The sequence below is a fragment of the Heterodontus francisci genome, chromosome 7 (assembly GCF_036365525.1).
Source record: "Heterodontus francisci isolate sHetFra1 chromosome 7, sHetFra1.hap1, whole genome shotgun sequence".
NCBI classification, from domain to species: Eukaryota; Metazoa; Chordata; class Chondrichthyes; order Heterodontiformes; family Heterodontidae; genus Heterodontus; species Heterodontus francisci.
The window spans coordinates 90,549,394-90,575,937 of record NC_090377.1 but is presented as its reverse complement, the minus strand read 5'-3'; the positions used below and the strand labels follow the sequence as shown (position 1 = coordinate 90,575,937).

General features: G+C 42.3%; 1 protein-coding gene across 11 annotated transcripts in view; it reads right to left on the bottom strand.

The window, feature by feature from the left end:
- The window catches only part of pms1 (PMS1 homolog 1, mismatch repair system component), a 117,165-nt gene that overhangs the window by 68,840 nt on the left and 21,781 nt on the right, over window positions 1–26,544 (bottom strand). For 10 of the 11 annotated variants that reach the window (XM_068035624.1, XM_068035628.1, XM_068035626.1 and 7 more), the window contains 3 exons: window positions 26,106–26,288; window positions 17,473–17,575; window positions 13,418–13,581 (listed from right to left, as the gene is read on the bottom strand). In XM_068035624.1, the coding sequence (XP_067891725.1) occupies window positions 13,418–13,581; window positions 17,473–17,575; window positions 26,106–26,288 (450 nt within the window). Of the gene's footprint in view, window positions 1–13,417; window positions 13,582–17,472; window positions 17,576–26,105; window positions 26,289–26,544 lie in introns of those variants that run through there. The other variant, XM_068035635.1, reaches the window with a different exon arrangement.

The following is a 26,544-nucleotide window of genomic DNA, read 5'->3' as shown; positions in this document are numbered from 1 at the left end:
CAGTGCTGTTAGGGAGGGGGTTTCAGGATTTTGATCCAGCGACAGTGAAGGACCATCAATATAGTGCCAAGTCAGGATGGTGTGTGACTTGGAGGGGAACTTGCAGGTGGTGATGGTCTCATGCGTCTGCTGCCCTTGCTCTTCTAGGTGATAGAGGTTGCAGGCTTGGAAAATGTTGCCAAAGGAGGCTTGGCAAGTTGCTGCAGTCCATCTTGTATATGGTAAACATTGCTGCAGATGGGGTGCCAATCATGCGGGCTGTTTTGTCCTGGATGGCGTTGAACTTCTTGAGCTGCACTCATCCAGGCAAGTGAAGAGTATTCCATCACACTCCTGTCTTATGCCTTGTAGATGGTAGGCAGGCTTTGGGGAGTCAGGAGGTGAGTTACTCGCTGTAGGATTCCCAGTCTCTGACTGCTCTTGTAGCCACAGAATGTGTGTGGCTGGTCCAATTAAGTTTCTGGTCAATGGTAACCCCTAGGATGTTGATGGTGGGGATTCAGCGATGGTAATGTTGTTGAATGTCATGGGAAGATTAGATTCTCTCTTGTTGGAGATGGTCATTTCCCAGCACTTGCGTGGGGTGAATGTTACTTGCCATTTATCAGCCCAAGCCTGATTGTTGTCCAGGTCTTGCTGCATGTGGACATGGACTGCTTCAGTACCTGAGGAGTTACAAATGGTACTGATCATCATGCAATCATCAGCGAGCATCCCCACTTCTGACCTTATGTTGGAGAGAAGGTTATTGAAGCAGCTGAAGATAGTTGGGCCTAGGACACCACCCTGAGGAAACCCTGCAGTGATTTTGTGCGGCTGAGATGATTGGCCTTCAACAACCACAACCATCTTTTTTTGTGCTAGGTATGGCTCCAGTTTTCACCCCAATTCCCGTTGACTTCAAATTTGCTAGTGCTCCTTGATGCCACACTTGGTCAAACGTTGCCTTAATGTCAAGGGCAGTCACTCTCATCTCACCTCCAGAATTAAGCTCTTTTGTTCATGTTTGGACCAAGGCCGTGATGAGGTCTGGAGCTGAGTGGCCCTGGCAGAACCCTAACTGTATCAATGAGCAAATTATTGCTGAGTAAGTGCTCTTCATAGCTCTGTCGACAACACCTTCCACCACTTTGCTGATGATTGAGTGTAAACTGATGGGGGTGGCAACTGGCCAGATTGGATTTGCCCTGCTTTTATGGATAGGACAAACCTGGGCAATTTACTATAGTGTCGGGCAGATGCCAGTGTTGTCACTGTACTAAAACAACTTGGCTAAGGGTGCAGCTAGTTCTGGAGCACAAGTCTTCAGGAGTACACCTGGGATGTTGTCAGGGTCCATAGCCTTTGCTGTATCCAGTGCCTTCAGCCGTTTCTTGAAATCAAGAGTGGATTGAATTGGCTGAAGACTGGCATCTGTGACACTGGGGACCTCAGGAGGCAGTCAAGATGGATCATCCACCCAGCACTTCTGGCTGAAGATGTTTGCAAATGCCTTGTATTGTCTTTTGCACCGACATGCTGGGCTCTTCCATCATTGAGGATGAGGATGTCTGTGGAGCCTCCTCCTCCCGTTATGTATTTAATTGTCTGGCACCATTCATGACTGGATGTGGCAGGACTGTAGAGCTTTGATCTGATTCGCTGGTTGTGGGATTGCTTAGCAGTCTATAGCATGCTGTTTCCACTGTTTAGCACACATGTAGTCCTGTGTTGCAGCTTCGTCAGTTTGGCATCTCATATTTAGGTATGCCCAGTTTTGCTCCTGGCATGCTCTTCGACGTTCCTCATTGAACCAGGGTTGGTCCTCTGCTTTAATAAAAACAGAAAGTGCTGCCAATTTACGTGGGGCGGTGGCTGCGAGAAATGGCCCTGCCCACCCCAGGCCAATCAAGGCCCTTAGGCAGCCAATTAACAGCTACTTAAGGGCCAGCGCCACAGTGATTTTACAGTTGGCTGGCGGGTGGCTGAGGCTTCAGAAAAGCCTCCTAATAAAACTAGGCAGCCTTCCCAGCAGCTGGGGGAGCGGGGGGGAGCGGGAGCCCTCCTGATCGGGTACCCTGTGCCCTATGAAGGGTCACCCCGAAGGCCCCAACCACCCCTGCACCCACCGCCACTCACCCCCCCACCCACAACAGACCCCGCCTTGCCTCGCCGGGGCCCAACCAATCGCCCCCGGCAAGGCCCCAAAAACCTACCTCGTCTCCCGTGCTGTCTGTCAACTTCATTCTGAAGCTGGATTGCAGTCCCAGCAGTGGTAACCGCTCCCGGTGGCGCTGCTGGCCCACTGATTGGCCGGCAGCTCCATTAGGTGGAACTTCCTGCCTCAATGAAGTGGAAGTCCTAACCAAAACCAATTAAGGGCCTGGGGACCGTAAAATCTGGTCTTGATCCCCAAGCCCAGCAGAGGCAGGATCGCCACCAACTTTTCGGCCGGTGGACGGCTCCCCCTGCCCACCATAATATCCAGCCCCATGTCTCTGGGGCATGAGTCTGGGCTTCTAGATTACTAGTCGTGTAACATTACCACTACAATACCGCTCCCTAAATTATTACATCCCGATTTACCTCATTTCCTACTTTGTTAAACCTTGATGGTGTTTTGGGCTTTCACCTAGATTTCTCGTTGGTGCAGGCCCACAGCAAAAAAAAGCTGCCCACTGTCTGGCACAAACAAATATGCTCATTCAGAAAGGCAAGAATAGTTCGGGTAGAAAGCAGGAAACATGCTTGGTGCAGCAAAGGTTGCTCTTCTAACACTGGGATAAAGAAATATTGTCAATTAAGTGCTCATTGCGGATCCCAAAGTGAGAAGTAATTCCAATTCCTGATCCTGCTCTTTTGAGTAAGATAACATATCCTTTTCTGAAATGAAATACGTGACCACCTATTGCTTTCATAATTTGTTTTTAAAAGCTACAGTTTTAAGAAAAATATACACTTTTCAAGACCTGGAAGAAAGATGAAAAAAGCTGCTCAGCTTTTCTTGCATCATTTTGCTGGCAACAAAATAAAGTCTGTATTTTAACAATTTCTTGGCAGCAAAGCTCCCCAAGAATGAGCTGTCAAAATAGATTGACTGCTTCAAGAATGGATCTGCACGGAATGTCAACAATCTTAAGACAGTGATTTATGAATGGAAACTGAGCATAACCTTGGTGAAAAGGTCTTCAGTATCTGCTGACCAAAAACTTCTTCAGGGCAGTGTAACACATTCTTTCCCATCAATGTTATATTTTACTGCGTTGCGATTCCAGACAGGGCTTTTTTCTTCCCTTCTGAGAGAAATGTCTCAGCATTACTCAAAGCAATGAAGTACCAGCAATGTTTCTATCAGACACTAATTGGAGTCAGCCTGATTGGCCACAATTAAAATGACCAAATATTCAGGGCTGGGGGGGCCAAATGGGTAAATAGACCACCTTTTAAGAACATAAGAAATAGGAGCAAGAGTAGGATATATGGCCCCTGGAGCTAGATCCGCCATTCATGATGATCATGGCTGATCTTCTACCTCAACTCCACTCCACTCCACTTTCCCACCCTATTCTCATATCCCTTGGTTCCCTTAATGTCCTTGAGATTTTGAATTTTGTTTCAAAATTATGCCCAGAAAAACAGGATATTTATGAAAGGAGAAATGGGAAAACATAATCTGGTCTGTCATTCACCCCATACCCCAATCAGGCTATCTCCTGAAACAGGCAAAACAACAGTGTTAAAAAAAGAAACTGTGCCAAATTGGAAAAGCCTCTGGGAAATTCCTCTTCGACTCACTAGGGAAATCAGGCAATGCTCCAGAATATTACAGTAGTCCGTAACGCATACTCCCAGCTAATTAGCAACTTGCTGTTTTTAATGTGCTCCTTTCTCAGGAACCTGTCCAGCTCCCTTTTGAAGGGCAGTAGGTAACTCATACACATCACATGCTTTTGTAATCTGTTCCAGAGGGCAATGACTCCGTGAAAAATAGACTTCCGAATTCCAAACCAAGTCTTTGCTCAAGGATAAAAGCCTCCTCTTCTTACAGATCCTATGTGAAAGGACTTTCTATTAGGCAAAGGCTGACAACACAAAACTACCCACATGGCTGTACAAGTTGGTAATCTCACTCACAGGTCAGAGGGGAACTAGTACAGAGAATAGAAAAAAAAAATCACACTACTGCAACAGGTGGTCTCTGGAGGGTGGTTAAATTTACTGTTGGGGGGGGGCAGAAGAAATCGAGTTGCTTTACAGAAGAACTAAAGATACGTTTGCCTTTTTAGTGCTTTTTATGCCGCTTCAAACTATCATAACAGCACCTATTAAAACTGAACTCTACAAATGAACGTCTACATAAGCTGTCAAACAGTAAGGCTAACAGAGTCATGCTGGAGTGTGTAGAGCTAATAGAGGGAAATTTAACCCCCAAGAACAGGTGGGGGTAGGTAAACATATTTGATTTTTTCTCCCCCCAGTGTGAGTGCAACCCGCCTCCAACAGCCCACTTCCAGGTTTAATGTAGGTGCATTTGGATGCCCGAGAGAAACCTACTCACCAAAGTCAGAGATTTCATAATTAGATGTGGGCATTCACTTATGGAACAATTAACATCCTTAGGAAACGAAGTATTTTCAACATTGCTTTTAACTTGCGCTTTAACTTTAACAGGTTTCCTGAGCATTGGGAAATAGACATGAATTTCAGTAGTTCAGGTGGGTATTTTAACTTTTCATTGCCCCATCTGAATAAAGGCTCACTTACTGCTACTGCTGTCACAGTTCCCTCTGGTAAATGTCTGGCAGAGACATCTGGCTTGTGTGGATACAGCTTCTTTAAACCTTTGATAATTTCGATTGACAAGATCAGGATGGAAAGCACCCTGGATGTGTTTGACAGCACATCAGAAGAGGAAGAGCATCACCATCCAGGGCAGCGATGTTCTGTGGTGGGATCAGCACATGCATAGGAGGGAGGCGCACAAAAGAGGGGCCAAGGTCACAATAGGCACTAACTTTGAAGCACAATTTATAGACAGAAACTCTGCTTCATTGGCCTCTTGGAAGAGCAGTGCTTCTGCAGGCTGAGATTGCTGCGTCAAGTAATGGCAGACATCTGCACCTTCCAACAAGACAACCTGCTCCCTGCTGGACCTGGTGGCCACTCATTACCAGTGACTGTGAAGGTGACAACTGGCCAATGTTTCACCTCTGGATCCTCCCAGGGCTCAACCAATGGCATATCCAGGATCGCCCAGTCAGCTGGGAGATACATAAGACAGGTCACTGATGGCCTGTTTGTTGGGGCAATTGTGTAAATTTCCTGCGATCACAATAGCCAGACGAATGGGCACTTGGATTGGCCTCTCTATTAGTGGTGCGCTGTGTCCTGCAAAACACTGCACAGGTACAGGGCGACTGCACGCACATGGCAATCCAAGAACCACCACAGCATCCAGGAGTTTTTATAAACTGCAAAGAATATTTGTCTATCAATGCACAGCTGGTGTGCAACACAAGAAAAGGTTCATGCAGATCTTTGGTAGATTTCCTGGGTGCTGTCATGCCTTCATACTGCAGTAGTGCAACAGGCCAGACCTTTTTGTTCCAAGAAGCAGACTAGTCAGGGACAAAGGATACCCATTTCAAACTTAGCTCGTGACTCCTATGGGAAACCCAGCAATGAGGCATAGGAATGCTACAATGACAGCCACATGACAACTAAGTGCATCAACGAGCAAGCTATCAGAAGGTCAAAGATGCACTTTAAGTGCCTGGATAGGTTTGGAGGTGTCCTTCAGTACTTACCAGCCAGGGAGTCAGAATGCTAGTGGTGTGTTGCATTCTGCACAACATTGTGCAGCAGAGAAAACTGCAGATGATGTGGAACAAGTGGCTCATTACTCATCTTTGGGTGAGAAGAACATAGAGGAGGAGAATGACGATGGGGCAGCCATTGCCAGACCAGCTGCTTCCATTACTGACCAAAATGCCCCAATATCGCTAAGGCTCATCTAGTGTGAAACATCACAACAGAACTTCTGCAGTCCCTTTCCACCACCAGTACCAACCTCCCCCCTGCCGTTCCCTCGCTTTTCACTAAACTGTTTTTCAACCACATGGCAGGCAGCTCAGATCCATGCCCTTACTCCTGAGATGCTTTTGGCCTACACCCTGACTTTTGGAGCCTGAGCCCCACCTGCACCTGAGGCAGCATATCGAGTACGGGCTGAGGAGAGGCAACGGGTGAGAAGTGGGAGCACTTTCCCACTTCCACATCCCCTTTCACTATCCTGGGAGCTGCATCACTCCTATCACTCTGCTGCAGACCAGATTCGTGAAGATCAGTGCTGTGTTGTAAGGCCTCAGATAAGACAACTGTCATCCTGTTTAAGGTGGCAGACAAGTTGAAATCTAAAGTCTGCACTGCAGTGGTCATGGCCTGCATGGACTCATTTGAGAGCCTTGGTAGAAGTTCCATGGAGGTGGATCTCTCTCCATGGCAGACATACTTGACAATTCCCTAAGGCACCAATGCACCAGTGATCAAGTTGGACTCCTCCATCCTCCCCGCTATTGTGGAGAGTGTACATGGCACATCTGTCAGTACCTTGCTATAAGCTGCTGTTGCAACTCTAGCATTGCCTTTCTCAACAATGTTCCCCTGGGTTCAGCATTTGTGTTCAGCTGAGCAGAACATGGAGAGAACTTCCTGATGTGGACTCGCCAGATATCCTTGCCACCAGTGTCGGCGCATGCTCACGTGAATTGTAAATCACCAGGTGAAAACCCAACTAACTGTCTAAGCGGACCCAAGAAACGTGAGTATTTGTGCTGATGCATAGCTGTACATCCTGTGATGGCGCACCCTCAGAAGGAATGAGGTTCTCTGAGGAACCATCCTGGTGGATGTCCTGTGAGACTTGCTTTAAGCCTGAAGTCCCTGGAAGACGAAAGAAAGGGATATGATTTAATCATGGCAAAGTCATAATCCTGACAATCACCATACTGTCATATCATATTCCTACTTTTAAGATGCAAACTTTATTCAAGGTGGACTCTTTAAAATTGACTTTACCTTTTAAAAAAAAAGGTGGACAATGCTGCAAAAGATGGCTGCCAAAGGTTAGACAACCTGGCCTGTGTATTCAAACACTGCCTCAGTATCTGTCAAAGACAAAAAGGATACATTCCAGGCTATGAGGTGTCAATTACACCCATCCTGAAACCATTAAGAGACATTCCTGAACTGAATAGGTTCTTCCGAAACGAAGAAACTGCGAAGTAGCCACATTATAACAGGATCATACTCATCCAGATATTAATGGATGGCCATGGATTCCACACCCTGGCCCACTGTGTAGTCATACCAGGAGAGAAAAAATGTCAGGTACCAGAAATGTTAATGAACTGTGAATGGAAAAAGTAACCCTCTGGACAGAGAGGGAGCGATCACAAGAACATCACAGAAAAGCAGTCCAGCCAGTTGCTGTGGAAAGAAGTCCAGCTAGTCAAGGAAGCAGTAAAATAAAAGCAAAATACTGCAGATACTGGAAATCTGAAATAAAAACAGGAAGTGCTGGAAATACTCAGCAGGTCTGGCAGCATCTCTCCACAGATGCTTCCAGACCTGCTGAGTATTTCCAGCACTTTCTGTTTTTATTATAGGCAAGGAAGCAGTCTGCTGCTAATTCTACTCTTCAAGGTGCTGCAGCAGAGAGCTGAAAGTGACCACCACCTCCAATCTGAAATCTTAACCACCAGAACACCTCAACAAGTCAAGACTACAAACAACCTAGGCCTGCACCTTTAAAAGAGACTGTTCTACTCAGAAGATTCAACAGGTTGACTGAAAACCATGAACACCGAACAGACCTTCAAACCTTACCCTTTACCATCTATCTTAGAGAGTGCCTGAGAGTAAATGCGTGCATGAGTGGTGTTGCGAACATTTCGGGGAATGAATATTGTTCAATAAAATACTTAATCTTCTGTTTTAAACTTAAAGAAAACCTGTCATTGTCTCTTTATTTGGCAAGTAAAACACTTGGCCTAACTCATCATTTCAAGCAAAATAAGATTGCAGTCAGTTGGGAGATGGACAGCGGGAATCACCCACACCCTTTACCACATGTCCGCAACAATACTCAGTCTTGTCATAGTCAATCATTAATAAAACGAAGTCAGCAGATATGCATCTGAAAGTTATCTGCGAGCTCCCTGTCTCTCTATCTCCAACTGAGGAGGAGGCAGGTATGCCACTTATATCCAGGGCGTCTTCCCCTGAACCTGTTAGCTGTATTATTTGTGGCAGCCCGCTTTCCATTGCATTTTGTACTCTCTTCTACAAGGGGCGATAAAACAAATTTGTGCTTGAGTGAAGGCAATGTCTTCACCCAATGGATACAGTGCATTTGGTGAGATTGACTATGAGACAAATGCATCACATTGCATAAGGATTAGGGTGAGTGGCATCAGTGGATGGATAAATGGGGAGATGATGAACTGCAGAGAAAGTGAAGGCTGGGTGTTACTGAAAGTTGAGTGGGTGAGAGGAGTGATTTGATGGAGAACACTTATAGCAAGGAAGAGTGATGGTGGATGGGGGAGGGGGGCTTAAAGAAGAGAAATTAATTGAATCAACAAATACACACACTTTTCCTGGCCAGGTTAGGTCATTAAACGGCTTCCTACATTGCTTCCATGACCTAGGCACAACACTCCTACTGTTCACCTCCTCAGCTACCTCTGGCCATACCTTTTTGAGAGCAGCAGGTTTTCAATTGTGGGGTAAAAGTATGCCCCCCCTCCTCCTGACTGCACCTAGCAGTAATTCCAGCAATGCCTCCTTAAATCTGGGTTCTGCCCTTGCCCTATGTCCACCATCTATTCTGAACTCCTCCAATTTCTATTTGTGCACTATCCTTCTAAATACAGCTGAGAATTCAACCAAGTGCACATCAAGCCTGCTGCGCAGATTAGCGACACAAAGCCCGATCAAAATTAATCACTTCAAATGCATTGAGATCGCAGATTGTGCCCTGCTCAGTTGACTTCCAAGTACCCCCCCCGCCCCCCGCCAACACATTTCCACCACCACCTTCTCCCACCCAACCCTCCAGTGGCTAGGAGGTCACCTTCAGGTTAATATTTGGGCCCATGTATCTAACTTAAATAATTATAGCATTAGTCATAAAATTATTTCTCTCAATGTTCCATATGATGCTGTGAATTTTACAAATACCTCTGATAGATGTACTTCAACCAATGTTTCACATCACAGAAATGGCTACACCACTGACCATTGAACTTTGAATGCTGTGCAATACAAGGTACCCAAGAGACTGTGATATGAAATATCCCTACCCTCATTATAAATGAGATTGAATCAGATACATTCACAAGACACCTGTTAATTTCCCATTGCAAAGAAACATGGGACAGCCCAAATCTGACAGTACGTACCAAGCCCAGATGAGAAAGTGTAGACCACCAGCATAAATGGTCCTTCTCAAGGCCTCAGCCAAAGATGCCATTCAAAATTATCAGCTTCAATATGGAGGAACTCTATGCAGAGAAGGCTGGCGTTCTTTTTGAAATAAAATCAGACATCATGCGCTGGCAAGAGAGACAGACAGACAGCAACACCAAACATGCCTGGCATGCACACAACTGTGTGCACATCAAAAGTAGCAATAATGGCAGCATGATACTTGTACACTGTCACGAAACTGTATTTTTTTCTCCTCGGATTAAAACAGTGTGCCTTTAAGACTCTGTTAAAAACAGTGCACCTTTAAGACAGAGAAAAGCTTTTGGACTTCTGAGGCACAGTGTGTCAGCTGCACTTGTTACTGAGGCAACAGCAGGAGAGAGGTCACATGGTAATAAGTCTGTAAAAAACGGCTGAAACCAGTTTTATGAGAGACTCACCAGCGAAGTGTGCTACTAAAGAAAAGAGCTGTCTTTTTCTCAGCAAAAATTCTACAAGGAGCTACAGGCCTAGTTAATTGCCTAAGGAGGAAATAATCTTTTGAGGAGATCGCTTGTATTGTTGAAGTCAAGTTTTGACTGAGACACTGTCGGTTTTAAAATTCAAGTTGACCTATTGCTGTGCTCATCATTGAAAGAACTGTTTGATGCCTGCTGCAGCCGAAGTGTTTTGAATGCTTATCTACGAAGAGGCTATTTCATCAAATCCGCGTGGAGACTTCAAGTGGCATCTCATTATTTTTACACTAGCATACCTAAACCAACAGGAATGTAAACCACAAAGACTCATAACCCTATTATTTATTTATTCTTAAGAAACAGCTAATTTTTAAAACAGAATTTTAAAAAAAAGAAACAGGTTAACTGATTTTTGAGTGTGTGTGTGAATGGGGGAGTTAGGTTAAAATAAGTTATAAGGTCTTTAGATCTAGGTTTACCTTAATAGTGTTTAAGATTTAGTTTTAATAGTTAATTTGTTGTCTAAAGATACCTGGTTTGGTCAGTTTTATTCTGGATATCACTAGAGTATTTAATTTGTCTGTTTTCCAGCTGAGTGAGAAAACTTTAATAATATGCCACAACCTGTGGCGTGATGGGACCGAATTGATCGAGGCGGGAGCAACGCACAGTCATAACAACATGACCAAAGACTGGTGAAAAACACTGCTGTGTAACACCATGGTAAAATGGAACTCATCACGGTTGAATTCAACCAAACAGCAGTAGTTTCTGCTTATAAATCATGCAGTGGCAACTTTAAATGGGCAGCCAACTTTCCCTTGACAGAAAAGCCAATAATCACATTACCGTAAGAACACAAGAACATAAGAAAGAGGAGGATTAGGCCATTTGAACCTTTGAGCCTGCTCTGCCATTCACAAGCTCATGGCTGATCTTCTACCTCAACGTCACCTTCCTGCATTTACTTCCCTTACTACCCAAAAATCTATCAACATCTGTCTTGAATACTCAATGACTGAGCGTTCATAGCTGTCTGGTGTAGAGAATTCCAAAGATTCACAACATTTAGAGTGAAGAAATTTCTCATCTCAATCTTTAATGGTCGACCCCTTATGATGGGACTGTGACCCCGTATTCTAGATTCACCAGCCAGGGGAAACATCTTTTCAGCATCTAACCTGTCAATCAATTTTATATGTTTCAATTAGATCTCCTCTAATTCTTCTAAACTCCAGGAAATATTGGCCTGGTCAACTCAATCTTTCCTCATCCGACAATCCCTTCATTTAAGGAACTAATCTAGTGAACCTTCATTGCACTCCCTCTCAGGCAAATATGTCCTTCCTTAGGTAAGGCAACCAAAACTACATACATTCCTTCAGGTGCAGCCTCAGGAATGCCCTATATAATTCTAGTTTAAAAAAAAACATTGTTATTCTTATACTCCAGTCCCTTTGTAACAAAAGCTAACATACCATTTGCCTTTCTAAATGCTAACTGTACCTGCATATTAACTTTCTGTGCTTCATGTACAAGGACAGCCAGGTCCCTCGAAATGTAAATATTTCCCAGTCTCTCACCATTCAAAAAATATTCTGCATTTTTATTTTTCCTAACAAAGTGGATAATTCCACAGTACGCCACTTTGTATTCCATCTGCCATGTTCTAGCCCACTTACCCAACCCATCTCTATCCCTCTGCACTCACTTTGTGTCCTCACCACTTAATTGCCCACTTAATTTATCAGAAAATTTGATAACATTACACTTAGTTCAGTCACCCAAGTCATTAATATAGATTGCAAATAGTGAGGCCCAAGTATTGATCCTTATGGTACCCCACTAGTCACAACCTGACAACCTGAAAATGTCCCATTTATTCCTACTGTTTTCTGTCCATAAACCAATCCTCAATCCATGCTAACATATTACACCTGATACCATGAGTCCTGAAGCTTTATAATAACCTCGTGTGACACATTAGCGAATGCTTTTTGAGAAAATAAATACACTACATCCACTGGTTCTCCCTTATCCAGGGATGAACAATAAGTGCTGGCCTAGCCAGCGATGCCCACATCCCTTGAACAAATAAAAAAAACTGCTTGACTGGTATCTTTTTCGTGGGAAACCATGAGGCCTGGGGACATGCTGAAAGCAGGACATCGCCACAGTCTCTCCCAACCAAGGTGCACAACAATTCATTTGAAAATGGCAAACCAGCCCATAAAGCACAAAACCAAACCAAACACGAACTCCACTTGATCTCCAGAGTCAGCAAATCCCAAAATGAACAGCTCAATATTTAAGAGGGAAATATAGGCATAAAAACTTTGAAATGTGGAAAGGGAGCGATGGTATAGCCAGTGAAATATTTCTATAATAAAAACAAAACTGCTGGAAATACACAGCAGATCTGGCAACATCTGTGGAGAGAGAAACAGAGTTAATGTTTCAGGTCTCTGACCTTTCATTAGAACTATTTCTATACTTCAGGACAGGAGTAACTGCCTGACTTTTTTCCAATTCTCACACCAAAATCAATGCAGATACCTAGAGTCAGGCCAAGGTAGTTGCAATATTCAAATCACAAAGACAACACTGCAGAGAGTCATCACCCAAGATCCTTTCTCTGCTCAACCACCAAGCTGTATGAGCAGATGATAAAGTATAAAATAGCGCCAATAATGGAAATCCAGCTAGCTATGTTCAAGCCAGTTTCCATCAAGGTCATTCCAGCTGTGGATAAGTCACAGCACACTACAAAGATGGTTTAGAAATTTGGAAAATTATATGAAGTAAAAAAAAAAATCAGGAAGGGTGTAAAACGTATGTCCAACCACACCTGAATCCACCCCCTACCTGCTGGGCAGGTTAGGTTAAAATCAGGACCAATGTATCAGTAAATTGACAAATACACAAATCTGAATGTTGGATCTGGAAGCCCCAGTTTAAAAATTTACAGACAAATTTAATTTAACCTGTAAATTTAAAACATTTATTTATTTTGAACTTTGAAATTATTTAATCTTAGAATGTTTTGAGCAAATAGCTTCTAAAACATCTCTAAAATAAAGAAAATGTGAAACAAAAATAAAAAAGCAAAACTGTGGCATGAAATTTCTGATCTACTGAAGGGGTCCTGGGCTCGTTAGATAGATTCTATTCTTATCTTGTACTAACAGTGAAGCACACAAATGCTGTAACCATCGGGCAATAGAATAACCATTATTCACACAAAGAACACCCAATCTTGGCTATATTTTTAGTGAAAGGCGTCAAACAGAACTCAAGTGCTTTTCCAGATGGAAGAGGAGGAAAAGGAGCCACTCAAAAAAATAAAACGAAATTACCCTGGGTTTCAACAGCTTCTCATTACAGGATGAAATATTTTCAAGATTGCAATACATATTATGATCATTACCCTGATATTGAAAAAGACCATATGCTCCAACAACTAAAAATGCAAAACAGCTTTGCCTTACCTTATTGTGGGTGAAAACAATCCTAAGGTCTGGTTTTATTATGCCATATGCCATTAGGAGGTCTTGAACTTTTTTCAGCTCTTCTTTGCATTTTTTGGCAGTGGAATAAAACTGCTTTCTTACAGGGATATTCTTAAAAAGTTTGAGCACAGTCACAGTTGTTCCTAATAGACATGAGTGACAGCAAATTGAAATTAGCAATGGACAAAAGTTGAGAGCAAGCACTGAAAGAGGAAAATATTAATTTTTGTAACATTTGAGATGACAAATTCTGTCACATGCTTTTTGTTACAAACCTTTGCTTTTGTTGTGTTTATCATGTGGACTGCACATATATTCACTGGGACAGTATCAACCGGAGACATGAATCGATTAGAAACTGATGGCATACATAGTGGGCGAAGTCAGGGAGGAACTAGTGGAGGTTCTGAGCATAATCTATTAAACATCCTTGCATAATAAATATTATTCAGGAGGACTGAAAATTTGCCAACGTAATATCTCTGTTCAAAAAGAGAGACAGAGATGAGCCAACTACAGACTATTCAGCCTAACAGAGCTGGTAGGTAAGCTTCTAGAAGCTATAATGGGTAAAATTAATATTCAATAGAAAGACATGGGTTAATTAAGGTCAGCCAGCTCGTATTTGTAAAAGGAAAGTCATGTCTGACAAATATAACAAGAGTTCTTCGAGAAAATAGTAGTGTATTGAAGGAAAAAAAGCAGAGGAGGTTGTGAAATGGATTTTTAAAAGGGGTTTGATAAAGTGCTGCATAGGCTGCTTGTCAATATAAACTAAGGCAGTATTAAAGGACGTGCGGCAGCATGGATATGATGTTGATTAAAGGACAGTAAAGAGAATTGTTAAAGGATATTTTTCATAATAGAGGAACATAAGCATGTGCTCCCTAAGTTTTCGTATTGGGACCAATGCTTTCCTAAATAGAAAATGAATTGGACTTGGGTACATGGGTCACAACATTAAAATTTGTATAAAGCATAAAAAGGCAGCATGATTAATGATGAAAAGAACCACGCACATTGGGAGAGAAGAGTCTTTATAAACAGCGTGGAAAACACTGACAGAGAAGCAAAGCATAGCAGGAGAGAGGAGCATTTTTAAATACAGTGCAGGAAACACTGGCAACAGCAACAGAGCAGCAAAACAGAGCAGGAGATGGGAGTCTTTATGAACAGCATGGAAACACCAGCAGCAGCAGAGCAGCAAAGTACAGCGAGAGAGAGGAGCCATCAAAAACAGTGCAGGAACCAATAGCAGCCTCAGAACAGCAAAGCACAGTGGAAGCGAGGAGCAGCAAAGATAGGTGGAGATATGTTGCCAAGTGACATCACAGGACAAGGAGTCAGATGGGGTGAGTACACTGGTAATCTTTTAATTTTTACTTTTAATATAATTTAATCGACTTTAAAGCGAGACTAGATCAATTAATAAGCATACAACTAAGGCCAATTTGATAATTTTACAGTCAGTGATTAATCAATCAAATCTAGGGGACAAAGTTAAAATTAAATAGCAAGGGATAATACCATTGAAGGGTTCTGAATTTATCACGAACTTAAAATCTAAGCTATTTAGTAAAAGCATCCCAGTTAACCTCCCGTTGAAATAAAGTGATGTCAGCATAAAAAAGCAGCTGATTGGTGAGTATTTAAGTCACAAGTTTAATAGCCAAATTGAGGCATGGCAGGGCAGCTCAGTCCCATGGAGTGCATATCCTGCTCCATGTGGGAACTCCATGATGCTTCTTTTGTCCTAGACAACCACATGTGCAGGAAGCGTCGTCAGCTGCAGCATCTTGAGCTCCGGGTTTCAGAGCTTGAGCTGCAGCCGACGTCTGCAGTGCATCCGCGAGGCTGAGAGCTTCGTGGATAGCACATTTATAGATGTGGTCACCCTGCAGCTTAAGGGTATGCAGAGAGGGAATGGGTAAGCGCCAGGCAGTCAAGAAAGACCAGGCAGGTGGTGCAAGAGTTCTCTGAGTGCATCTCACTTACAGCCAGTATTCTGTTCCGGATACTGGCGAAAGTGAAAGTTCCTTTGGGGTGTGCAGCCAGAGCTTAGTCCACAGCAGGCTCAGCTTCATGGGATGGGGGAGGGGGTGTACAGGAGGAAGATTGGAAAAGCAATAGAGATAGGGGATTTGATAGTTAGGGGAACAGACAGGCTGTGGCTGCAGACATGAATCCAGGATGGTATGTTGCCTCCCTGGTATCAGGGACAAGGATGTCATTGAACGGCTGCACAGCACTCTGAGGGGGGAGGGTGAACAGCCAGAATTTGTGGTCCATATCGGCACCAACAACATAGGAAGAAAGAGGGATGAGGTCCTGTAGACAGAGTTTAGGGAACTAGGAAAGAAACCGAGGTGTAATTAATCTCTCAGTTCCTTTATAATCTGCATTTTAATCTCATGTGCACATCATTTCTGTGCCACCTTTTAATATATATCAAGTTTTCATGTTTTGAGATGAAATACAAGTGTCAGCTTGGCTCATTGGTAGCACTATTACCTCTGAGTCAGAAGGTTGCAGGTTTATGCCCCACTCCAGAGACTTGGGTACATAATCTAGGCTGACACTCCAGTGCAGTGCTGATATCTGAGGCGCCAACTTTCAGATGAAACATAAAACCAAGTCTGCCCTCTCAGGTGAATGTAAAAAATTTCATGGCACTATCTGAAGAGCAGCAGGGGAGTTCTCCCCCGTGTCTTCCCCCCTGTCAATATTTATCCTTCAACCAACATCACTAAGATAGATTATCCTGTCATTATCTTATTGCTGTTTATGGGACCTGTTTGTGCACAATTTGACCACATTTTCCTACATTGCAACAGTGACTACACTTTAAAAAAACAAGTACTCTATTGGCTGTAAAGTGCCTTGGGATGTCCTGAGATTGTAACAGTCACACTATAAATGCAAGTTCTATTTCACATTTTTTAATGACTACATAGGGCATAGTGATATATCTGAATCTATAGATTCAGATTAAGTTTCATAAATAATCTTGCAACATAATGACCTGGATTTTGTAGTAGTAATGATGAATAAACAGTTAGGATTGACCTTCATTACTACTCTGAAACTGACAGTAATTCCTGGAGTCCACAAATGCACAGTTAAACACAGAAATCACTGTCAATGACTCAATATTACATTCTCTGGGGAAGTGTAAAATTCCCCCAGACTGCAATCAAAAAGAAATGAATGAACTGATGAGAAGTTGAACTTTTATGCTAATAGTCTCACTCTAAAACCCTTGAAAAGTTAAACCTTGTTGAATAAGGTGTTGCTGGGCTTTTGACATAATTACTACTAAACAGCCTCATTGGCCCAGAAAAACTAACTTTATATTTCTGGAATGTCAAATATCTTCATAATGATTAAAAAATACACATTTTAAATTTTCTTTGAACTTTATTCCCATTTGTACATCCCATCATTTATTTCACTATCTGCAAAATTTTAAATTGTAAATAAAAAAAAATTCATTGTATTTTACTTCCTGGCTTGCTGTCAGTAAGAATATTCATTGTGATTGGCCACTTACCCTGCTTGATGACATTATTGTTACTGGATGCTGGCAATCTCCTTCACCCAATCCCAAACTTGAACTGACATTGAAAAGTGGAAAACCACGCCACGGAGATCGCCAGACCTTTGTGGGATGTTTTCTTCGAGGTCAGCGACAAACGCCGTCGCTTCACCGCTGACCACGAAATCCTGGCCACAATGTTATATGGATCCCCAAGTTAATCCATACCCTTACCACTTACAATCATCTTAAATGTAAGACGAATATGTAAAAAAATTGCAGAATTCCTATATGTACTGCATGTTATGAATTTTTTTTTGGCTAATGTTACTTCAGAATGTTTCCAGCTGTTATTGTTATTTTTAAATTAATTAAACTTTACCTTAATTCTTTTCAAAGTTTGTTACGACTGCTGCAGATTCAAAATTGAGTTTGGAACCCTCTGACATACTAGACACGAACAGACACTCACATTCTTGATGTAAGAAAGTCGGAATACCTTGTCCCATGTGAGAAGGCTTCTGAGAAACGATGTGTCCAGCATTGTCCAAAGTATACTGAGTACTCACTTCATCAGCAGTCGTCCTAGTGGTGACGATAACCTGTGAAAAGGTGAAGCAGAATGGCATTTTATATCATAAAACTTCTACTGGCATATTGAAGTTAATCCCCAATGGCTCAACGAGTAACTGCTTTGCCTATTGTATATCAGTACTATACAGACCAGGAGGGTACCAGGTTTAATGGTTGGTTCATGCTGTATTGTGAGAAGGTGTATTTCAATAAGCTTCAGTGTTCCTGGGTTAGGAAAAAGAAATCAGCCAGCAGTCCTGTCTTGAACACTATTCAGTTGAAAAGTACGTAACTGTGGATGTCACGAGGTAAAATAAGGCTCAACTGTTACTTGCCACCACCCCAGTCACTCACTCTCTGTCTAGTCTCATACATGAAGAATATTGCCTGAACAAAGTGCCAGAGCACCTGAAGGTCTGCACCCTGGCATTAGCCACTACCTTGTGGGTCTGCATCCTGGCATGAGTCAGTATCTCAACATCTTGGAATAAAAGATTATACACAGAGAAAACTACAGACAATATTCTGGTTAGAGTACAATTTTACTAATTATTCAGGAAAATTACATCAAATCCAAAGTAATGTGGATCTTATAACTCAATTGTTTCTTTTAGTTCTGGATAACTGTAGTAGATGCAAGTATAAAACTAAAAGTATCAGAAAGGTAGGGCTCTGATCCGTGTGATGTATAACATCCATTTTTTTAATTCATTTGTGGGATGTGGGCATTTCTGGCTAGGCCAGCATTTATTGCCCATCCCTAATTGCCCTGGAACTGAGTGGCTTGCTAGGCCATTTCAGAGGCATTTTAAGAGTCAACCACATTGCTGTGGCTCTGGAGTCACATGTAGGCCAGACCAGGTATGGGCAGCAGATTTCCTTCCCTAAAAGACATTATTGAACCATGTAATGAAAATGTTGGGCTTTATTTTATTTGAAGTATTGTGTTTTCAATTTTATTTTAAATGAAGTTATTTTGTGTCCTCAAATGCAACTCCCACAAAGGCTGGTTGGTTTATCTCCTTTGTAGCCACAGTCAAATTGGGCAGATAGGGCTGTGTGGTAACGCATCAGATCATATTCTGTGGTACCATAGTTTGTACCATGTATGAAGATTACCTAAAGCACTTATGAAATGTCAGGAAGCAAAGACCATAGATTTAAGGAAATTGGCAAAAGAACCAGAGGCAAGAGGAGGAGAATGTTATTTTAGATAGCAAGTTGTGATGATCTGCAATATACAGCCTGAAAAGGTAGTGGAAGCAGATTCAATTATAACTTTCAAAAATAAAATTGGATAATTGGAGAAATTTGCAGGGTTATGGGGAAAGGGCCAGGAGAGTGGGACCAATTGAATAGCTCTTTCAAAGAGCTGGCACAGACACAATGGGCCAAATGGTCTCCCGCTGTGCTGTATTGTCCTATGATTCTTTAACCCCTCCTCCAGTCCTGTAAAGGACGATTTGAAGGTATTCAAGAACAGATAAAGTGAGCTCCAAAGTAGCATGGCTGAGGTCAGAAAGTAACTGTGAGGAAATCATAGGCAATGCACCCACATCCTTCTACATTGGAGTAACAATTCACTACACTTCATTTTCTAAAGAAATACGCAGTAAATATTCCCCTTGCAGCGAGAATGCTTCAAAATGAAATAATACATCATTTGACAATGGACTTGGGGAAAAAAAGTGAATGACTTAATGTTATCAATTCCTCTACCAGAAAGAGGATATATCTATGAACGCAAAGTCTTGTATGTACCACACTTACCTCCTGCAAGATTTTGTTGATAACACCTTTGTTGTCATAAAATAGTGTCTCGCTAAGTTATTAATTACTAAAATAGTAACTAATTAACAAGTGAAATAAATAAATAAAGGTTAGACGGACATAGCAGGGCAGGACATGGTCGGAACTGCAGCATGTGGGAGTTTGTGGAGAGCACTGTGATCAGGGACAACCATACCTGCAACAAGTGTCTGCAGATCAAGATACTTCATCGCAGAGTTGTTGAGCTGGAGCCTGAGCTGCCAACGCTGTATGGCATCAGGGAGGGGGACAGTTACCTGGACACTTTGTTCTCGGAGGCAGTCACAACCCTTAGGTGAAGTAGATCTTTAGAATTGGTCAATGTTCAGGGACAGGAAGATGTGACTACGAGTAAAACAGGGATCCAGGATGTAGTGATGGAGGAGCCTCGGTCCTTGATTTTGACCAACAGGTACAAGGTACTTACAACCTGCGTGGATGAAAACAAGGACTGCAGGGTGGATAGGCAAACTGACCATAGCACCATGTTGCAGGAAGCAATTCAAGTCGGGGGCATGAAAAAAGAATGCGGTAGTGATAGGGGACAACACAGTCAGGGGAATAGATACTGTCTCTGCAAACGTGACCTAGGAGTTCCGAAGATTGTGTTGCCTGCCTGATGCCAGGGCTAAAGAAATCGCCTCACAACTGGAGAAGAACTTGGAGTGGGAGGGGGAGGATCCAGTTGTTGAAGTCCATGTAGGAACATAAACATAGGTAGAACAAAGGATGAGGTTCTGTAGAGGGAATTTGAGGAACTGGATTCTAAATTAATAAGCATAACCTCAAAAGGTAATAATATCTGGATTTCTACCTCAACCACGTGCCAATTGGCATAGGGTCAAGCCGACTAGAGAATTAAACACGTGCCTGAGAGTGGTGTGGGTTTTGATTCATGGGGCACTGACACTAGTACTAGGGTAAGAAGCTATTCATGGGGTGTCAGTGCCCCATGAATCAAAACCCACACCATTCTCAGGCACGTGTTTAATTCTCTAATCGGCTTGACCCTATGCCAATTGGCACATGGTTGAGGTAGAAATCCAGATATTGGGATGAGCTCCACCTAAACTGGGCTGGGATCAACGTCATGGCAAATTGTATAACAAGGGCTGTGATTAAGGCTTTAAACTAAAAGTGTAGGGGGAGTGTCAGGTGATGAGAAATTTAGAAATCTAAAGACAAAGGTCGTGGCAATAGAATAGTGTAACAATTTGGGAAAAGACAAGCAGAATGAGTCAGGAAGGAACAGAGAGATTAACGGCAATAGTGCATCAGCAAGTAAGCTCCATGCAACGAATAATGGTTAAAAACAAGAAAATTAAAGGCTCTTTATCTGAACCCTTGAAGTATGTATAACAAGATAGGAGAACTAGTGGCAATTGGGTTTGATCTAATCACACATACAGAGTCATGGTTGCAAGGTGACCAAGGTTGGGAAAATAAATATTCCAGGGTACGTAGCATTTTGAAAAGACACGTAGAATGGAAAAGGAGGAAGAGCCCTAAGAATAAAGGATGCCATAAGGACAGTAGTAAGGAAGGATCTTGGCTCAGAAGATCAGAAAGTAGAATCAATATGGGTGGAGATTAGGAATAAAACGGATCAGAAAACACTGGTGGAAGTAGTTAGAAGCCCCCCCACCTCTTACAGTAGTTATACAATTGGACAAAACATTAAGCAAGAAATAATTGGAGCTTGTAACAAAGGCAATGTAATAATCCTAAAGAACTCGAATCTTCATATAGACTGGACTAATCAAATTGGCAAAGGTAGTCTGGAGATGAGTTTGTAGAATGCGTTTGCAACTGTTTCCTAGAACAGCATGTTGTGAACCCAACTAGGGATAAAGCTATTTTAGATTTAGTTTAGTCCAATGAGGCAGGGTTAATTGTAATCTCGTAGTAAAAAGGTCCCTTGGAAAAAAGTGATAACATAATTGAATTCCACATTAAGTTTGAGAGCGACATACTCGAGTCCAAAACAAGAATCAAACTTCAACATAGCCAATTAGATAGGTATGAGGGGAGAGCTGGCTAAGGTTGATTGGGTAAGTAGACAAAGGCATGGCAGTAAATAAACAATGGGAAATATTTTAAGAAACAATTCAACATTTTCAACAAAAATATGTTCCAATAAAAAACAAAAATTCAGTGAGAAAGATCTATCCGCGGCTTACGAGGGAACTTAGGGTGTGTACTAGATTAAAAGAAGAGGCTTATCATGTCGCAAAAAACAGTAGTAAGTCTGAGGATTGGGAGAGTTTTAGAAACCAGCAAAGGTAAACCAAAAAGTTGATCAGGGAAAAAATAGAATGAGAGTAAACTAGCCAGGAATATAAAAACAGATTGCAAGATCTTTTACAAATACATAAAAAGGAGAGTAGTTAAAGCAAATGTTGGTACCTTAGAGGCAGAGACATGAAAAATCATAGGTAATGAGAAAAATGGCAGAAATGTTGAAAAATGTGTCTGTTTTCACAGTAGAAGACGCTAATTACATCCAGAAATAGAGGGTAACCAGGGACTAATAAGAGTGAGGAATTTGAGGAAACAAAATCTGACAAATACCCAGGACCTGATACCTGATGGCCTACACCCTCGGGGTTCTAAGAGGTAGCTGCAGAGCTAGTGGATACACTGGTTATGATTTTCCAAAACTGCCTAGATTCTAGAATGGTCCCAGCAGATTGGAAGTTAGCAAACGTAACACCACTATTTCAGGAAGGAGGGAGAGATGAAACAGGGAACTATAGACCAGTTAGCCTGACATCAGTCGTCAGGTAAATGCAGGAATGTATTACTTAGGAAGTCTTAACAATGCATTCAGAAAATCATAGTATGATCACAGGGTCAACATGATTTTATGAAAGAGAAACCATGTTTCGCAAATTACACCCGAAAGAAACTTCTGTTAAATCAGTAGGGTAGATAAAGGGGAGCCAGTAGATGTGGTATATTTACTTGGATTTCCAAAAGGCATTCAATAAGGTGCCACACAAAAGGTTAATATACAAAGTTGGGGCGGCACAGTGGCGCAGTGGTTAGCACTACAGCCTCACAGCTCCAGGGACCCGGGTTCATAGAACATAGAACATAGAACATAGAACATAGAAAATACAGCACAGAACAGGCCCTTCGGCCCACGATGTTGTGCCGATCCTTTGTCCTCTGTCAAGGACAATTTAATCTATACCCCATCATTCTCCTTTATCCATATACCTATCTAAAAGCCGTTTGAAAGTCCCTAAAGTTTCTGACTCAACAACTTCCCCAGGCAAGGCATTCCATGCCCCGACCACTCTCTGGGTAAAGAACCTTCCCCTGACATCCCCCTTATATCTCCCACCCTTCACCTTAAATTTATGACCCCTTGTAACGCTTTGCTCCACCCGGGGAAAAAGTTTCTGACTGTCTACCCTATCTATTCCCCTGATCATCTTATAAACCTCTATCATGTCACCCCTCATCCTTCTCCGTTCTAATGAGAAGAGGCCTAGAATGTTCAGCCTTTCCTCGTAAGACTTATTCTCCATTCCAGGCAACATCCTGGTAAATCTCCTCTGCACCCTCTCCAAGGCTTCCACATCCTTCCTAAAATGAGGCGACCAGAACTGCACACAGTACTCCAAATGAGGCCTTACCAAGGTCCTGTACAGCTGCATCATCACCTCACGGCTCTTAAATTCAATCCCTCTGCTAATGAACGCTAACACCCCATATGCCTTCTTCACAGCCCTATCCACTTGAGTTGCAACTTTCAACGATCTATGCACATAGACCCCAAGGTCTCTCTGCTCCTCCACATGCCCAAGAACCCTACCGTTAACCCAGTATTTTGCATTTGTGTTTGTCCTTCCAAAATGGACGACCTCACACTTTTCAGGGTTAAACTCCATCTGCCACTTTTCAGCCCAGCACTGCAACCTATCCAAGTCCCTTTGCAGACGACAATAGCCCTCCTCGGTATCCACAACTCCACCAACCTTTGTATCATCTGCAAATTTACTGACCCACCCTTCGACTTCCTCATCCAAGTCGTTAATAAAAATCACAAACAGGAGAGGACCCAGAACTGATCCCTGTGGCACGCCACTGGTAACTGGGCTCCAGGCTGAGTATTTACCATCTAAGACCACTCTCTGCCTTCTATCGATTCTGGGTACTGCCTGTGTGGAGTTTGCAAGTTCTCCCTGTGTCTGCGTGGGTTTTCTCCGGGTGCTCCGGTTTCCTCCCACAAGCCAAAAGACTTGCAGGTTGATAGGTAAATTGGCCATTATAAATTGTCACTAGTATAGGTAGGTGGTAGGGAAATATAGGGACAGGTGGGGATGTTTGGTAGGAATATGGGATTAGTGTAGGATTAGTATAAATGGGTGGTTGATGGTCGGCACAGACTCGGTGGGCCGAAGGGCCTGTTTCAGTGCTGTATCTCTAATCTAATCTAATCTAAAGTAAGGGCTCATGGAATTGGGAGTAATATATTAGTACGGACAGAGGACTGGTTAACAGACAGGAAGCAGAGAGTAGGGATAAACATGGTATTTCCAAATTGGTAGGCTGTAACTAGTGGAGCGATGCAAGGATCATTGCTGGGGCCTCAGCTATTTACAATCTATATTAAAGGACAGACAAAGAGACTGAAAATAACGTATCCAGTTTGCTGACGATAAAGCTAGGTGGGAATGCAAGCTGGGAGGATGACACAAAGAGGTTGCAAAGAAATATAGACAGGTTAAGTGAGTGGGCAACAAGGTGGTAAATGGAGTATAATTTGGGGAATGCAAGGTTATTCACTTTGGTTGTTATAATAGAGAAGCAGATTGTTTTTAAAAGGCGAGAAACTTTTAAACGTTGATGTGCAGAGAGACTGGAGTGTACTCATACAAGAAACACAGAAAGTTACCACGCAGGTACAAGCAATTAGGAAGACAAATGGCATATTGGCCATTATTGCAAGGATATTGAAGTGCAAGAATAATGAAGTCTTACTACAATTGTACATGGCTTTGGTGGGCCACACCTGGAGTACTGTGAGAGGTTTTGGTCTCCATATCTAGGGAAGGATATAATTGCCTTGGAAGCAGTACAGTGGAGGTTAACTAGATTGGTTCCTGGGATCAGAGGGTTGTCCTATCATGAAAGGCTGAATAAATTGGGCCTATACTCTGGAGTTTAGAAAAATGAGAGGTGATCTCATTAAAATGTACAAGGTTCTGAAGGGGCTTGACAGGATAGACACAGTGAGGTTGTTTCTCCTGACTGGGGGAATCTAGAACACAAGGGCACAGTCTCAGGATAAGGTTTGCTCATTTAGGACTGAAAGGAGAAATTTCTTCACGCAGAGGTTTGTGAATTTTTGAAATTCTCTCCTCCAAAGGGTTGTGGATGCTCCATCGTTGAGTGTATTCAAGGCTGAGATAGACTGATTTTTGGTCTCTTGGTGAATCAAGGGATATGGGGGCAGATTGGAAAGTGGAGTTCAGGCAGCCGATCAGCTCGGATTGTACTGAATCGTGAGCAGCCCGATGGGCCATATGGTCTATTGCTGCTTCTTGTTATGCTCTTATGTTCTTATTCTCCAATTCACTGTTAACAACTTCAAGGGGATCTGCTAGTAATTTAATAAATGCTTCAAATCAAACATCAAAGTCTCAAAAGGCAAGATACTCCTCCTCCTGGTGTGGAGTGTCACTCAACTGGACCTCAGATTGGAAAACTGGGCATGGCAGTCAATTCATGGCCATCTTAATTTTCTGGCCATTTATTTTAATGGTTGAAAATCAGGAGCATTATTAATTGGATGCACTGTTTTACACCCTGTTCTCTGATCTGCAATTCTGTTCAAGCAAGACTCTATCAGGATTTGAGGCTCACAATTTTTGGGGACATTTATTAGCCTTGAATCAAAGTTGTTTCATCAGAGAATTGCATTAGTGCTTTATAACTGATGGGCAGGGGCTACAATAAGTCAAACAATACATTTTGTCATACTAGGAATTGTTGTGCATCTCTTTGGGGTCAGCTCAGTAGTAGCAATGGATAAGATCTTGCAATGGTTCCCTGTCCACATTGCAGACCAGGAAATGGTGCTTCACACTACGGAAACAGTCTCTTAGATTACTGCTAATCTACAGATACCAGACTCAAACCAGTATGTGTATACTGCTTTGCATAGTTACCAGTCCCACTTATATTTCTGGCTACTTCACACATTAAGGTCAGTGGCAAAGAAGAACTGGGCACACCTGCTAGAATACATATAGAGGTCAACTTTCTGGGCAGCTAATTCTTCACTCATGACATTAGAGAAAGTCAAAGGTTATTTTCAAAATATGAGGATAGTTATATAACAGACGTGAACTTTCCATAGAATGATACAACATAGAAAGAGGTCATTTGTCCCATCTCGTCGGTGTCGGCTCTTCGAAAAAGCAATCCAATTTTTCAATTAGTCCCACTTCCCTGCTCTTTCTTCACAGCCCTACAAAATTTCATTCATCCTATGCAGGAAAACACTTTTTTTCCCCTCGGTGCCTTTCTGTAGCCATGTAACAAAAAATGCAAATTTTGTGGAAAAAGGGAACTGAATTTCTTAGCAATTTATAGTGCCATGCGTTGGCACCTTGACACAAAACACCGCAGCAGAAGCTAATTGTTAGTTTGTTGATAATCAACAGCCTGAACTGCCACCTAAATAATCAGAATGTGACCGCCTCAATCGTGTTTGATAAACCACCACTCTCTTACCTCAGACACAGTACATATAGAACCCAGAGCTTCACCACGAAATCCATACGTTTCTAGAGCTTCCAAGTCCTCATGATGACTAATTTTAGACGTGTAGTGTTTGAGTCCCATGACAGGGGCGTCAACAGCTTTGATTCCATCACCATTGTCTCGTACTTCTATCCTATCAAACCCACTGTTTTCCTGTTCCATTTACAAAGAGCATGAATGGTCATTTTAGCTTTATATAACTTTAAATTAAGTTAATCAAGAATAGATGCAAAACATCCTTCAAATGCAGCAAATAAGTCCTGTTACAAAGTACTCAACAATCAAACAGCTTACTAGACTAATAGTTGAGATTTTTACACCACAGAAGAGAATGCTGCAGTGTGCATGTACATCTTGTGAATAGTCAGTACAATGAATAAACTAGCAAAAAACATTATTAAATTCTGGA